Source organism: Syngnathoides biaculeatus, chromosome 4 (assembly GCF_019802595.1).
Source record: "Syngnathoides biaculeatus isolate LvHL_M chromosome 4, ASM1980259v1, whole genome shotgun sequence".
Lineage (NCBI taxonomy): Eukaryota > Metazoa > Chordata > Actinopteri > Syngnathiformes > Syngnathidae > Syngnathoides > Syngnathoides biaculeatus.
In genome coordinates this window covers 4,248,650-4,261,645 of record NC_084643.1, presented here as the reverse complement: position 1 = coordinate 4,261,645, position 12,996 = coordinate 4,248,650, and the positions used below count along the sequence as shown (strand labels likewise).

General features: G+C 42.3%; 1 protein-coding gene across 7 annotated transcripts in view; it reads left to right on the top strand.

The window, feature by feature from the left end:
• srrm4 (serine/arginine repetitive matrix 4) overlaps positions 1 to 12,996 on the top strand; it is a 41,319-nt gene that overhangs the window by 24,281 nt on the left and 4,042 nt on the right. For 6 of the 7 annotated variants that reach the window (XR_009794753.1, XM_061818190.1, XM_061818191.1 and 3 more), the window contains 6 exons: positions 976 to 1,065; positions 1,157 to 1,183; positions 2,101 to 2,151; positions 2,959 to 3,036; positions 6,176 to 6,290; positions 11,224 to 11,444. Coding sequence is in view for 6 of the 7 variants with exons in the window: in XM_061818190.1 (XP_061674174.1) it covers positions 976 to 1,065; positions 1,157 to 1,183; positions 2,101 to 2,151; positions 2,959 to 3,036; positions 6,176 to 6,290; positions 11,224 to 11,444 (582 nt within the window). In the remaining variant the exon portion in view is untranslated. The remainder of the gene's footprint in view (positions 1 to 975; positions 1,066 to 1,156; positions 1,184 to 2,100; positions 2,152 to 2,958; positions 3,037 to 6,175; positions 6,291 to 11,223; positions 11,445 to 12,996) is intronic. The other variant, XM_061818189.1, reaches the window with a different exon arrangement.

Sequence of the window (12,996 nt, the reverse complement as noted above, 5' to 3'; positions counted from 1 at the left end):
ATTCTCGGGCTGTTACGTAAACATCGGTGTAAAGATGTCTTTTTTTAATATTACATCATTATTCTAGTCAGAATGTGACATGTTTTTTTGTGACGGTACAACTTGCATCCAGCCATCCATTATCTGAGATGCTTATGCTCACAAGGGTCGCAGGGAGTGCTGGAGCCTATCCCAGCTGTCAACGGGCAGGAGGCGGCGTACACCCTGAACTGGTTGCCAGCCATTCGCAGGGCACATGGAAACAAACAACCATTAACAATCGCACCTAGGGGCAATTCAGAGTCTCCAATTAATGTTTCATGTTTTTGGGATGTGGGATGAAACCCGCACAAGCCCGGGGAGAACATGCAAACTCCACAGAGGCGGGGCCGGGAATTAAACCCCAGTCCTCAGAACTGAGAGGCAGACCTGCTAACCAGACAGCCCACCGTGCTGCCACATAAAAAATGTATTCCTTTGTTTTGAACAAGCAATTGATGTTGCAGGGAAAAAAGATGCAATTACTCTTGTAAAATGTTCACTTTTTCTAAAAAAAAATAATAATAATAATAATTCTGTACTCCTCCAATTGAATTTTTTTTTTTCCTCATTAGGGTGAAACCTTTTCCTCAAAATGTTATTCTTGAGTTTTTTCTCATACTGCCCCTTTATTCTTGTGAAGTTGTAAGTTCTCTCCCATAAAATTACAATCTTGTGTCATATTTCAGGGAAAAAATTTGTGACATGGGGAAAAAAAATTGTACTCACGCAACTTTAGTCCAATAAAAAATTCAACTTTGTTCTTTTGTAAATTGGACTTGGACCCTCGCCACCTTTTTTCTTCTCACCTTTAAAATCGCACTTCATGTCCTCCACTAGAGCTCAGCACTGCTTGCTGGCAGGCACGTTGTGGCGAAACCCGGTACTACATGTAAGGCCTGCCAGATTACGTCAAAGTAGAGTAGAAGAGGTTCACGTTTGAATGTGTTCTTTTAGGGTGCCCTCCTGCAGCCTCTCTCCGCTGAGGAAGAGGAAAAAGAAGAAGAAGAAGATGAAGAAAAGATCCAAGAAGAACAAGCGGCATCGGTACGCGTTGTTTACTTTGCTTCGATCAGACGTCTTAAAAACAAAGTTACATCGTATATAAACTCATCCAAATTTTTATTTCTCCTTCCAGGTATACCTCCAAAAAGTCCAAACACGGGTACGTCTGTTGAATTTTAATATTTCTGCCGTGGTAATGTTTTAGACCTGGTGGCGTCAAATAAATGCAAAGTACAAATGCAATTTGCAGCCACTTGTGCACGATACTCAAGTAAGACCCTGAAATGTACTTAGTTGTAAAAGCAAAAAGGAATTTTTATAGTCAAGTACACAAAATAAATAAAAGTAGAGGTACTCATTCTATTCCTGTACATAAGTACATTTCAGAGGCTGTATTATTTTTTTATTTTTTTACTTTTACTTGCCCCGAACCAACACAGAACCACAACAGTTCCATTTTTCTTGAGCTGGATCTCGAGATGTCAAAGATTTTCTCCATCCACAACCGCCCATTTACCTCAAATCGGTACCAGTGAGCATTTCACCTCTGCGGAAACGATCCATCCCGCCTCCGAGATGCCGATTGGACAGCGCGATTATTGCGCAGGTGTGCCTTTGGCTGGCCGCAATAAAAGGCTGTGCGTGGATGAACGCTGATCTCTGCAGGAGCACAGTAATATACGCCCGTGTCGGTGGGGCACGACTCCCCCTCCCCCCGGCCCCCCCGTGGGCCTCTCCATCCAGGTTGAGAAATTAACATTCATTTGGCAGGGCACAAACGTTTTCGAGTGGCCTTTTATTGTGGACGGCCTAAGGGGGATGGATTCTCTCGACGGGAAAAATGCTCACTGACACGGATTTAGACAGAATCGTGCACAAAATTTGATGGAAATGGACGGCCGTGTATGCAGAAGAAAATTTGATTTTTTTTGTTCGATAAAGTGTTTGAGAGTCTTGCGCTAGTTGGTGGTGAGGCGCAGATAAAGGTGAAGACAAACAGAAAAAAAAAAGTTATTCGAGTGATTTGCAAGTGCAGAAGCTGAAGACGTTTGTTGTGTTTTCGCTCGCGTCCGGCAGCTCCTCCGGTTTGAAGCGCAAGAAAAAGGAGCAGCGCAAAGGCAAGAAAAGGTCAGTCCCGGGGGGGGGTTGTTAAAAAAAAGCCATCACAAATTGAGGAAAGACTTCCAAAGGTTGACGTGGTTCTCGCACAAATACTGAACTCTTACTTTTTTGTCCTGTTGGCAAAATGTCTTTGGCCCGATGCTATGAACATTTTCTCATTCATGAAATGACAATTTTGTCATTTTTTTGTAATGTCGCAACTTGATCGTTGTACCCGTTACAACTTTACAAGTGGAATATCATTTTAGAGTCTTAAGATTACAGTACTTGCATTTACTGACTTGATCGTAGTACAACATCTCAGTATTTCCTTGCAATATCTTCTCATACAAATGACGACTTTCTCATAACTTTTTGTGCAATGACCGACCTTTTTCCGCTGGAATATTGTTTGCATTTTTGTTGAAAATGATCTTTTTTTTCCTTCCCAAATGACAATTTGTTTGTTGTAGTTCCGGCTTCGTACAAAATTCTATTTGATTTTTTTTTATCGTGTTTTTCTGGCTTCATTGCAGTTTGTAGAAATAACCGTCAGAGCAATTAGATTTTTTTCTTTTACTTTGTCTCTATTTTCATATGAATGCTAATAATGGGACTCCTATGACTTTACATATTCTCGTCCTAATCCGGATTTTGTTGTTGTTATATTTTGATTTAATTCTCATACAAAGAATACTCGTTCGTACTTGCTGTGCTAGTATTTTGCCGATATTGCGATGGACTTGCTTATCATGCCAAATGGTTCCGTCACGCGCTTGTCGGACCGCACTGATCCTGCTCGTGCTGTGATTCCATTTGCGTTTCTTTCCTCAGCTCTCGGACGACGAGCTCGCGCGGGAAGCGGCGCCGCGGGAGGTCGGCGTCGGACCGCCCCCCGGCCACGGACCGCAGGTGGGGCGCAACCTCCAAAAGACTTTCTCACTTGTTTAAAAATTGGGGGGCTTGAAATGGCGACTGCTTGATTGATTGTTGTAATATTCCAACTTCAATCCATTCATTTTCTATTCTTCATAATCACTTTATGTTGGTGCCGGTTCTGCACTGTCAATTTGAAATAATGTCAAAAAATTTTTTTCGTTATTTTTAATCAAGAGATTTATTGATTCTCAAAAATTAGCGTTGGTTGCATCTCTGGAGGAAGATACATAATTATTCACGTCGTTCCCTCCTGTGCTGAAATGATTGATTAAGTCCTCCGCAATTAAAGGGAAGATCGACTTGCTCATGTTTTGGAACTAAATCAGGAAACCATCTTGTCATTTTTTTTTTTGTCATTTGAATGAAATCTTTGGCGAGAGAGACAGAAAAGAACTTGCGCTTGCCTGGCGTCTCTGAAGAACAAACGCACGACTGGACTCAAATGGGGGGGGAGGGATGAAAGAAAGGGTGAGGGAGGTAAGGGTGGTGGTGGAGGAAAGGCCCGCTCAGGGTGCTTCTCTTGTCTTGTCCTTGAGAGAAAAGGAAGGCTGCTGCTTGAAGCCAGCCACTGAGACACTGTGAGATGAGGGGGGTGGGGGTGGGGGGTAGGGGGGTCATTTGGGAAAAAGTCTCACAAGAACTAACAACTTCTGAAGTAATAAATATACTATGGGATTAAATGATCAAGGCGTGGTCCTAACTAAGTACAACCAAAGTGATTTTTGTTTCCTTTCCCAACATGTCGACTGGAAAGTCTCTTCGTAGTGATTGGGCTCGGGTTCATTGGCTCATCCTCACGAAGCACGACAGAGAGATCGTTAAATGGCAGATCTGGCTAGTCCCTAAAATGTCCGCTGACGGTCTCTTTGCCGAGTCGCCAATGAGCAAGTGAACACGTTCAAAGCAATTTGGGGAATAACTTGAACTCTGTACATTATTTATTTATTTTTTACCTTGTACTCTGTAGTTGTAGTCGGGCGACACGGTGGAGACCGGTTAACACGTCTGCCTCACAGTTGTGAGGTTCTAGGTTCAAATCCTGGTCCCAGCCTTTGTGTGTCATGAGCAAGACTTGGCCACTCCTAAGAGGGGCGTGACCATGCCACTGCTCTGGGCTGTTTCACATTAGGACTGTAATTAGACAGGCATTTAAGTCGGAGTTTTTGTCACGGGCATTTGCCAGTTCGTTGCCCTGCGTTAGTGAATTGCATTCACTGCCTGTGGGGCTCTCTGCTCTACACGTAAGTTAGAGTAACCCGGGTCACAGCGGTTCTGTGCCCTTTTGTTTGATCCTGTCCTGTTGAGTTGTTAGTTTCCACCATAGTCATCGGACCTTGCTGCATGTCTTTTGGATCCCGCCTCGCCTAGCGTTTTTGTACCTCTGCCTTGTCGGACTGCTACACCGTGTATGACCCGGTTTCCGGAATAAACTACATAGAACATTATGCCTCCGCCTCCAACTCCTGCATTTGGGTCCACCACTGTACCGGAGGTTCGTGACAATGTGGAGTTTGTATGTTGTCCCCGTGCCTTTGTGGCTTTTCTCCGGGTTGTCCGCTTTCCTCTCCCAACCTGAAAACATGCACACTAGCTCGGTTGAAGTTTCTAAATTGCCCGTAGGTGTGAATACGAGTGCCAAAGGTTGTTTTGTTGCTACGTGCCCTGCGATTGCCTGGAGACCAGTTGAGGGCGTGCCCCGCTTCTCTCCCGAAGCAAGCTGGGATAGGCGCCGGCATGCCCGTGACCCTCGTGAGGATAAGCGGCTCAGAAAATGGATGGACTTTGTCGTTATCAGTCAAATGAAAAGGCGAGGGCCCAACGCTCCGTCAGGCGCCCTCACTTGATGTTATCACACCATCGACTCGGATGAGCGATAAAGCAGAGGTGACTCTTATCACAGCGCCCCAGGAAATGTGCTCGCAATAGTGACAATCTTCCACTTTTTTTTCTTTCTGATGGCAGCGGGATTATTATTTTTTTTTTTTACGCCTGAGATGGAAAATCTTTCAGCAGTTTGCTTTCAACCGCACACTTTGCTTGCTACAAGTCGCTGAACGGGGTCTTCTTAACGAGTCATGAATGCGTTCGGCAGCCACAAAACACAAAGTATTTTTTTAAAAAATCTTTATGAATTGACATTTTCTGTCTTTTGTGAGAAAATTGATTACAAGGAAAAGGGCCAAGAAACTAATGCTCGCTGGAAAATTCAATTATTAAAATAACGGCAGTCCCTCGGATAAATCAGCACATTTTTCCCCCTTTGTTACAATTTATTTATGAATATATTTTGTGCTATGACTTTTCTCAAAATGGCACATCTTAATTCTTCTTTTCTTCTAAATTTAATGCATCAATACATCTCAAAATCTCCTTACTTTATTCATAGGGTTAGGGTCCATTCATTTTCTGAATTGCTTATCCTCACGAGGGTCGCGGGAGTGCTGGAGCCTATCCCTGCTGTCATTGGGCAAGAGGCGGGGTACACCCTGAACTGATCACCAGCCAATCGCAGGGCACGTGGAGACAGACAACAATCGCACTCGCAATCACACCTAGGAGCAATTTAGTTGCTCCAAATTTATTCTCATACAAATTTTAAATCTTCATAATATTGCAACTATGTCCTTGTTTAGTATTCCTTTTTTGTGATATGGTAACTCCAATATAAAATGCATGTTTTTGTAATGTTACTCAACTTCAATATTGTAAAATATCTTTTTTCTCCAATTGTTAAAAATGAATGGTTTTTCTTGCATAATAATTTTAACGTTTTTTTTCTTGTACATTACTTTTGTACAAAATGATCATTTTTTAAAAATTATTGCAACTTTAGTCACTTGCACATTAGGTTTTTTTCTTGTGGTAAAATAGCTTTATAATAATAAAAAAAACTTGCAATATTACAACTTGATTTTTGCACTGATTCCAACTAAGAAAATATTCTATGAATAATAACCTTCTACTGCAATATGAGGGATTCAAAGATGACACATTTTGCTCAAATGAATCAATTGATCAAAATGTAGCACGGCCATTTCAAAGAGTGCTTCACATTTTTTCATTTTTCATTGATGTCATGAAATTGCTGACGTTTGTGATGATTTGCTTGCAGGCAGCCGGCGTACAAAAAGGAAACGCGTCCGACGTCGGAGGCCAAGTGGACGAGTGGCGGCAGCGGCGGCGCTGCCAAATCAGTCAAAACGCCCTCGGTCCTCCGCGCCGCCTCCGTAAGTTACTTCTCGTCACTTTCACCTTCTCTTATTTATGTATTTTTATCCCGGCCCTTGCGGCAAAGGGAGGGTGTAGGTATGCGTGTCGTGTGTAGATATGCGTCGTAAAATGCGAGCTCCCCCGCTCGCAAATCATCTCGGGAAACGTGCCATCGGCGCTGCAGCCTTCATCAATATTTTAGTGCTCAACTCCGGGACCAGGAGGACCAGGAACGTTGCTTTATTTGCTCTGCCTCACACTTAATGAGCTGTGGGTTCAAATCCCGGCCCTGGTCGTGTGGAGCTTGCATGTTCTCCCCGTGCCTGCGTGGGTTTTTTTTCCCGGCACTCCGGTTTCCTCCCACATCCCAAAAAACATTAATTGGACGCTCCATATTGCCCCTAAAAGTGTGATTGTGAGTGCCAACGGTTATTTCTACAAACTCCAATGAAGTTGGGATAAATATGAATAAAAACAGAATACGATGATTAGGCAAATCATCTTGAATGTGTATTTAATTCAATACACTACAAAGACAAGATATTGAATGTTCAAACTGATGAGTAATTGTTTTTAGCAAATCATTATGAACTTGGAATTTTATGGCTCGAGACATTCCCAAAAAGCTGGGAGAGCATGGCCAAAAAGTTGAGGAATGCTCATCAAAACCGGTTTGGGACGGTCCAAAAAGTTTTTATATTCTGGAGAAATAACTGCATGGAAGGGACAAGGCCGAAAACCAACATTGAATGTCTGTGACCTTCGACCCCCTGGCAGCACTGCATCAAAAACCAACATCCAAGTGTAAATATTGCCTACATGAACTCAGGAGCAATTCAGAAAAACAACTTCAGGAAATACAGTTTGGCGCTACATCCAGAAGTGCAAGTTAAAACTCTAGTATGCAAAGCGAAAGCCATTTATCAACAACCCCCAGAAACGGCGACGGGATCTGTTTAGGAATTTGAACATTAAATATTTTGTCATAGCATATTCAATTAAATATGGGCGGAACATGGTTTTCTTTTTATTTCTGTTCAACACATCGTCCCAACTTTATTGTAACTGGGTTTGCATGTGTCCTGTGATTGGCTGACGTCCAGCTCAGAGTGTGTCCTGCCTCTCGCCTGGAATCAGATGCGATAGACACCAGCATACCCGCGACCTGAGTGAGGAAATGGAGAGTTTACAATGTTGATTATTATTTTTTGGGTCTTAAAACCTTCTAAAAACAAGTGTTAATATTTTGAATTTGAATTTCAGGAAAGCAACGGTGGTGTTTGCAAATGTTGCCTGTCCGCAATGCCACTTTTATGATGACGGTTTTGTTTGTCTGACGACCCCCTCACATGACGTCCGACGCGTGCTAACGAGCGACACGTTTCGAATCGGCGTCAACATGAAGAAATTGTCTGGAAAAGAATCCCGAAAGGTTTCTTCGTGTCAGTCAGGAAAGAATTTTGCCAAATTGGAAAACAGACACCACAAAAAAGCGAGATTGACGGCTTCCACTCGGCAAACGGTTAATGAGACCAATCGTGTTGTTGTAAATTTGCAGTTGGCTGAGGTGGCTTCACATGTGCTGAATGGGTCGCTTTTTCGGCGACTGCTAATGTTCGTTTATCCTCAATTAGTGGACAAACAAAAGCCAATTAAAGCACATCTAAGTGGGAATGATTTTAACGTTGCATCGATTTGCGACTGGAGTGGAGCCTCGCCACCGTTCCGGTTAGCTGAGGGAGGCATTTAACTTGCCACCTACAACAACTTTCATATTGAATGTTCAATTCAAGGCTGGGAAGATTTGTTTTTTCTTCAAGGAAGTTTTGCTAGTCAACTTTTTCATTTTGAGGAGTATTTTTTTGAAGCTTCATCCCACGGAAACCTGAAGCGAGGGTTTTATTAAACAATGAAAATATGGTGGGAGGGTGGGCAGTGGTCTGGCTCCCGTGCCCCACCCATTGCGACTGTTGGGGCGTTTGTGTCGCCCTGGGGACCTCCCTGGGTCCTGGGGAGCGGCCGGCGTACGCCTTGTTGGATCTCCTGCTAGACGGACTCACTGGCTCGCATCCCCACACCCTCTCTTCCTCGGTGTGCCCCCCCAGCGACTCTGTCCACCGGTTGACTAACGTGCATGTGACCCGATCTTCATTCACTCCCAAGTTCCATAAAAACGCTCTCGCCTTGAATTGCTTGTGCTGGAGCTGGAATCACAATGCGGCCTATGCTAACATAGTAAGCACTTGTTATGCTAACACGTAGCAACCCACTCTTTCTTCCAAGTGTTTTGACACTAAAAAGCATCCCACCACACTCCTCGTCTGTAGCAGTGCCTTGTTCATTTCCCACACCCCTTTTCTGTCCTGCCCACTGATCTAAAAAAAAAAAAAAAAGACTGGATGGCTCACTGGCCATCAAGACTGCCATCCGCCACCTTGATACTCCCAAAACAACCCTGCCGACTGGTGTAGCGACAGTGATTAACTGCGTTTATTGCCAGTTTCGTGGCTGTGAGAAAACATTCCACCGGTAAGTTAGAAAGATTTACTTTGACACTGTTAAAGTGTGTTTGTCAAGGTTTTTTTTTTTATTTTCTGATGACTTTAATTCACTTGAACAAAGTTGTTGTTGTTCACTGTTCACTCTCTGCTTCACTTTTATAGGCCGACGGTTTTTCGCGAAAAAGCGATGTAAATATTTTCCAAAACTTCATCACTGGATAAGCAACAAAACACATTTTCTGTGAAATTTTTGATGAATTTCCTCATACAGAACTCTGCAAATTGAATTTGATTTTCAAATCAGAGGAAACACGTTTAAATTTTCGGTCTGAAATAGGACATCGCAGAGACAACAAATGAACAATGCGTTTAGCGTGTATTTTCCCATTGGGAGTCATTATTTCCAAAAATATATCTAACTGATTGATCTAAAATTTTATATTTTTATGACCAAAAAAAATGCTTAGTTTTTTTCTATGTTATGATGATAGTGCTTCACAGCGTATTTTGGGAAAAGTTCAGATGTCATAGAAATTGGGCCCTAGGTAATATGCAAGGTTCCTTGGTAGTCACGGTGTTAAGTGTCTTTCCTTTGCACTTCGCCTTTTTTGCCTTACCAAGTCGAATTAAAAATCCTTCATGTCACCAGAACTGAAAAAATGTCAAATGTCACTGTTGCCCAGCAAAACCTCTCCAGTGTAGAATACACATTGAGACATCACATTCTGCAAGGCCATGCATCTAAAAAAAGAAAAGAAAAAGGACTTGGAAAACTCAGAAGTACCCTGTATGGGCGCGAGCATACTGTACTTGTCTTCATCCTATTAAACGAGCCACAAAGTCATTAATAATTAAGACACAGGTGACTGACACCGCGAAATCCTTCATTACGGATTCATTTCCACACTGCTGCTGCTAATTCCAAAAGAAGTCGCTCATCAGCATACGTTAGACGCCACTTATATGTGAAGTGGCGCTTTTATTGGCTACGTAAGAGGAATCCGTAAGCGCAATCGACAGCCGTATTTGTAGGGATTGAATGACTTCTCCCAAAACGGTTTCCGGTGACTTTCCCTCCCAATGACAGATTTTTTTTTTTTTTTTATATCCACTGCTTATTTTTCCACCCGTGAATAGTTTGAATGTGTTGGGGGCTGCGAAGGTAATCTGCAAGCAATGACGGGGAAAAGACACTCAATTCTAATAATGTTTTGATCGTTTTTATGAGTCAAATCAATCAAAAAGGACTTGCCATGGTCCCCCCCCCCCCAAAAAAAAGAAAGTCCTTGTGGCGCTGAGTGACTGTCTTTTTCTTGCCAATTCACGTCTCTAATGATGCACTTATGTTGCCCCCTTTTTCTTACTTCCCTACTTAAGGAGGAAATCTCCATCGGTAAGTGGATGCTATCCCACGGATTGAGAGGTGTTCAAGCTAGGCTGGGCTCGGCTAGGCTAACGGACGAAGGAAACGGGCTGAGTCATGTGACCTGTAGTCAAGGCTCTCCACGGCACCTCGCCATTTTCTTTTTCTGTATTTCTGAAATGCCAAACAACATTTTTTTGTCCAATGAGGTTTCTCGGCTGACTCATCCCTACTCGTTTTTTTTCCGCCTCTTTTGAGGAGCGATAGATGCTATGTATATATATATTTTTTATTTATTTATTTTTTTATAAACAGTGGTACCTTCACTTGCGTGTTTGTTTAGTTTTCATGATTTTTTTTTTTTTTTACTTTTGTTTTTTGCTTTGTGCTCTGGACAAAAAAAAAAACAAAAAAATCCCGATTTCCCCTGAACTTCACAACATCTGGCCACCATCAGTTCACACAGTTTACATTGCAGTCAATGAAAAACACGAACAAGGTGCACATAGGAGTTGACTTTGTGAAGTAGTACGAGCGTAATACCTGTAAGATATATATGTGGTAAGCGGAATATACGAAGTATCGGTATGATGTATGATGATACTGAACCAACAGGATTATCGAAAGGCTATAACACTGTTAAAATAATTTCTAAACTCGAAATATTTATCTATTTTACCTGCCGTTCAAGCCATGAACTGTCATCTTTTCTCCCGTTGGCTAATTTCCATTCAGTTCTCTCAACTGCTTTGAGATACGAGCGATTTGAGTTACAGTCGCGGCCACCGACAGACAAAACTCGTAAGTCAAGACACCACTGTAAGTGTTTGGGTGAAAGCGCATTTTCTTCTGTATTCTGACTTTAAATTGAATTTCTTTTGTGTTCAATTGCATGCCTCAAATTTGCATGACAGCGTTATAGCGTTGTAGCGTTCTTAGCGTTTCAGAGATGGAGGAGTCGAGCGTTTCTGGATCTTTTCAAACAGAAAATATCTCGTGTGTATGAAGATGATTTTTAGCAGCTCGCCGCAGGCACAGGGTGACCGTCCGGACTCCTAATTGTCGCCCTCTCTTGTCCGCCCGCAGATGTTTTCGCCTGAGCTTTTCCGAAGACGAGCGTTTCGCCGGGCCCAGCGCTCGCACGACTGCGACTCCGGGAACGACACGTCGTCGCCGCCATCCGGCAAGTCGAGCGTGAGCGACGGGCCGCGGCCGCTTGCCGATGACGCCTCCGACTCGGGGAACTCTCTGAGGAGTTACGCATCCGGTGTGGAAGACGACTCCAGCGCCAGCGCGTTTCTCACGAGGTGACGTGCTCGCCCTCGGCTCAATGCCGCGATTCCACATCCGAAAGATGAAAAAGAAAATATGATTGGGAGATAGAGTTCACACATTTAAAGATTTTTGTTTTCGAAGTATAGTTACAGTACTTTTTTCAGCTGCAATATTACAAGAGATCCCATATTTAAATTATTGGTTAAATGAAATGAAAACTTCTCACATGATCAGTTATTTAAATTAATTGTTTGATTAATTATTTTTAAAAAGGGTCATTGCACAGTAGTTTTATGTAGGGCTAGAACATTTTTTTTTATCATCAATTAATCTGCACAAGCGTATATTGATGATGCACAGTTGAAAAGTCACTTTAAACCGCTTCAATGTCTTGAAGTCACTGTCCAAGACTATTGCTCTATTAGTCATTTCAAACTGCTGTAAATTGCTAAAGGTCTCCGTATTTCAACATTTAACCAAAAAAAAAAAAAATGTGTCGGGATTACCACATTACTGGTAAACTTTCCATTGCTCAGTGATTCTTCGTAATGTGTTTTTATGTCTCAAAAGTATTTTCTGTCAAATAGCTGTCAGTGGTCGTTCTAGAGCGGATCCAACTACTGGAGACAAATTCTTTGTGTGGTTTTGATATACTTGGCAAATAAAGAGCATTCGGATTTTGAATCCATTTCTGGGGTTGGTCCGGTCTGAGTTGTCAGAAATCGGAGAATGTTTACATGCTGACGGGCTGAAATTCAGATGATTTGGACAATTTTAAGATAAACAAGGTCTCACAATGATGAATAGATGACAGAGATAGTTAAATGTTCATTTTAATTTCATGATCCATTCATTTATTGATAAAGTCTTGCATTTCTTATTTATGTGTAGATTCATGGCATAGTTTCAAAGTAAATTTGTTTCTTCCAAAAATCTCTCAGCCCAATTTGTCATTGCGAAATCTGACACCGCCATGAACATGTATTCAGAGGATCCGTGCCATTACCGAATAGCGAATTTGTGTAATGGACGCTCTCGTAAAAGTGATTACGGTTGACAATCTTAATACTTCAAAACATAAATATTCCGCAAACCCTCCCAGAAGACTTAAATAATATTCCAAATGCTTACAAACCCCTTTCAGACATTGCTTTCGTCCCGCTCAGCGATATTCGGGCTTTTTCGGCGCAAAACAGGGCAGCATAATGACACGGTATGACGCAGAAGTGCCTCTGAACTTCGTAAAAGTTCACCATCGATCGTCTTTGAACCTCCTGGACTGTGGCTTCCTCCTACGTTAGCCGTGCCGCTAAATTACCAAGCCCAAATGGACTAAGTAGTAAAGCTAGAAGCTATAACTACGCGGCCACTACTAGCTAGCTAGTTGCTAGCCAAGGACCGGTCTGTGGACATCAAGATGGATCAGCCGAGAGCTAGAACGACATTTCAATGTGAAATCAGGAAGTGCTGTGGTCTGATTGATTTTGTTTTTTTCCATTTAGTCTTTCATTATTTAAAAACATGGAACAAAACAAATTGGGTTTTTCAAGGGATTTCTTGGAATAATGATGGTGTAATACATTT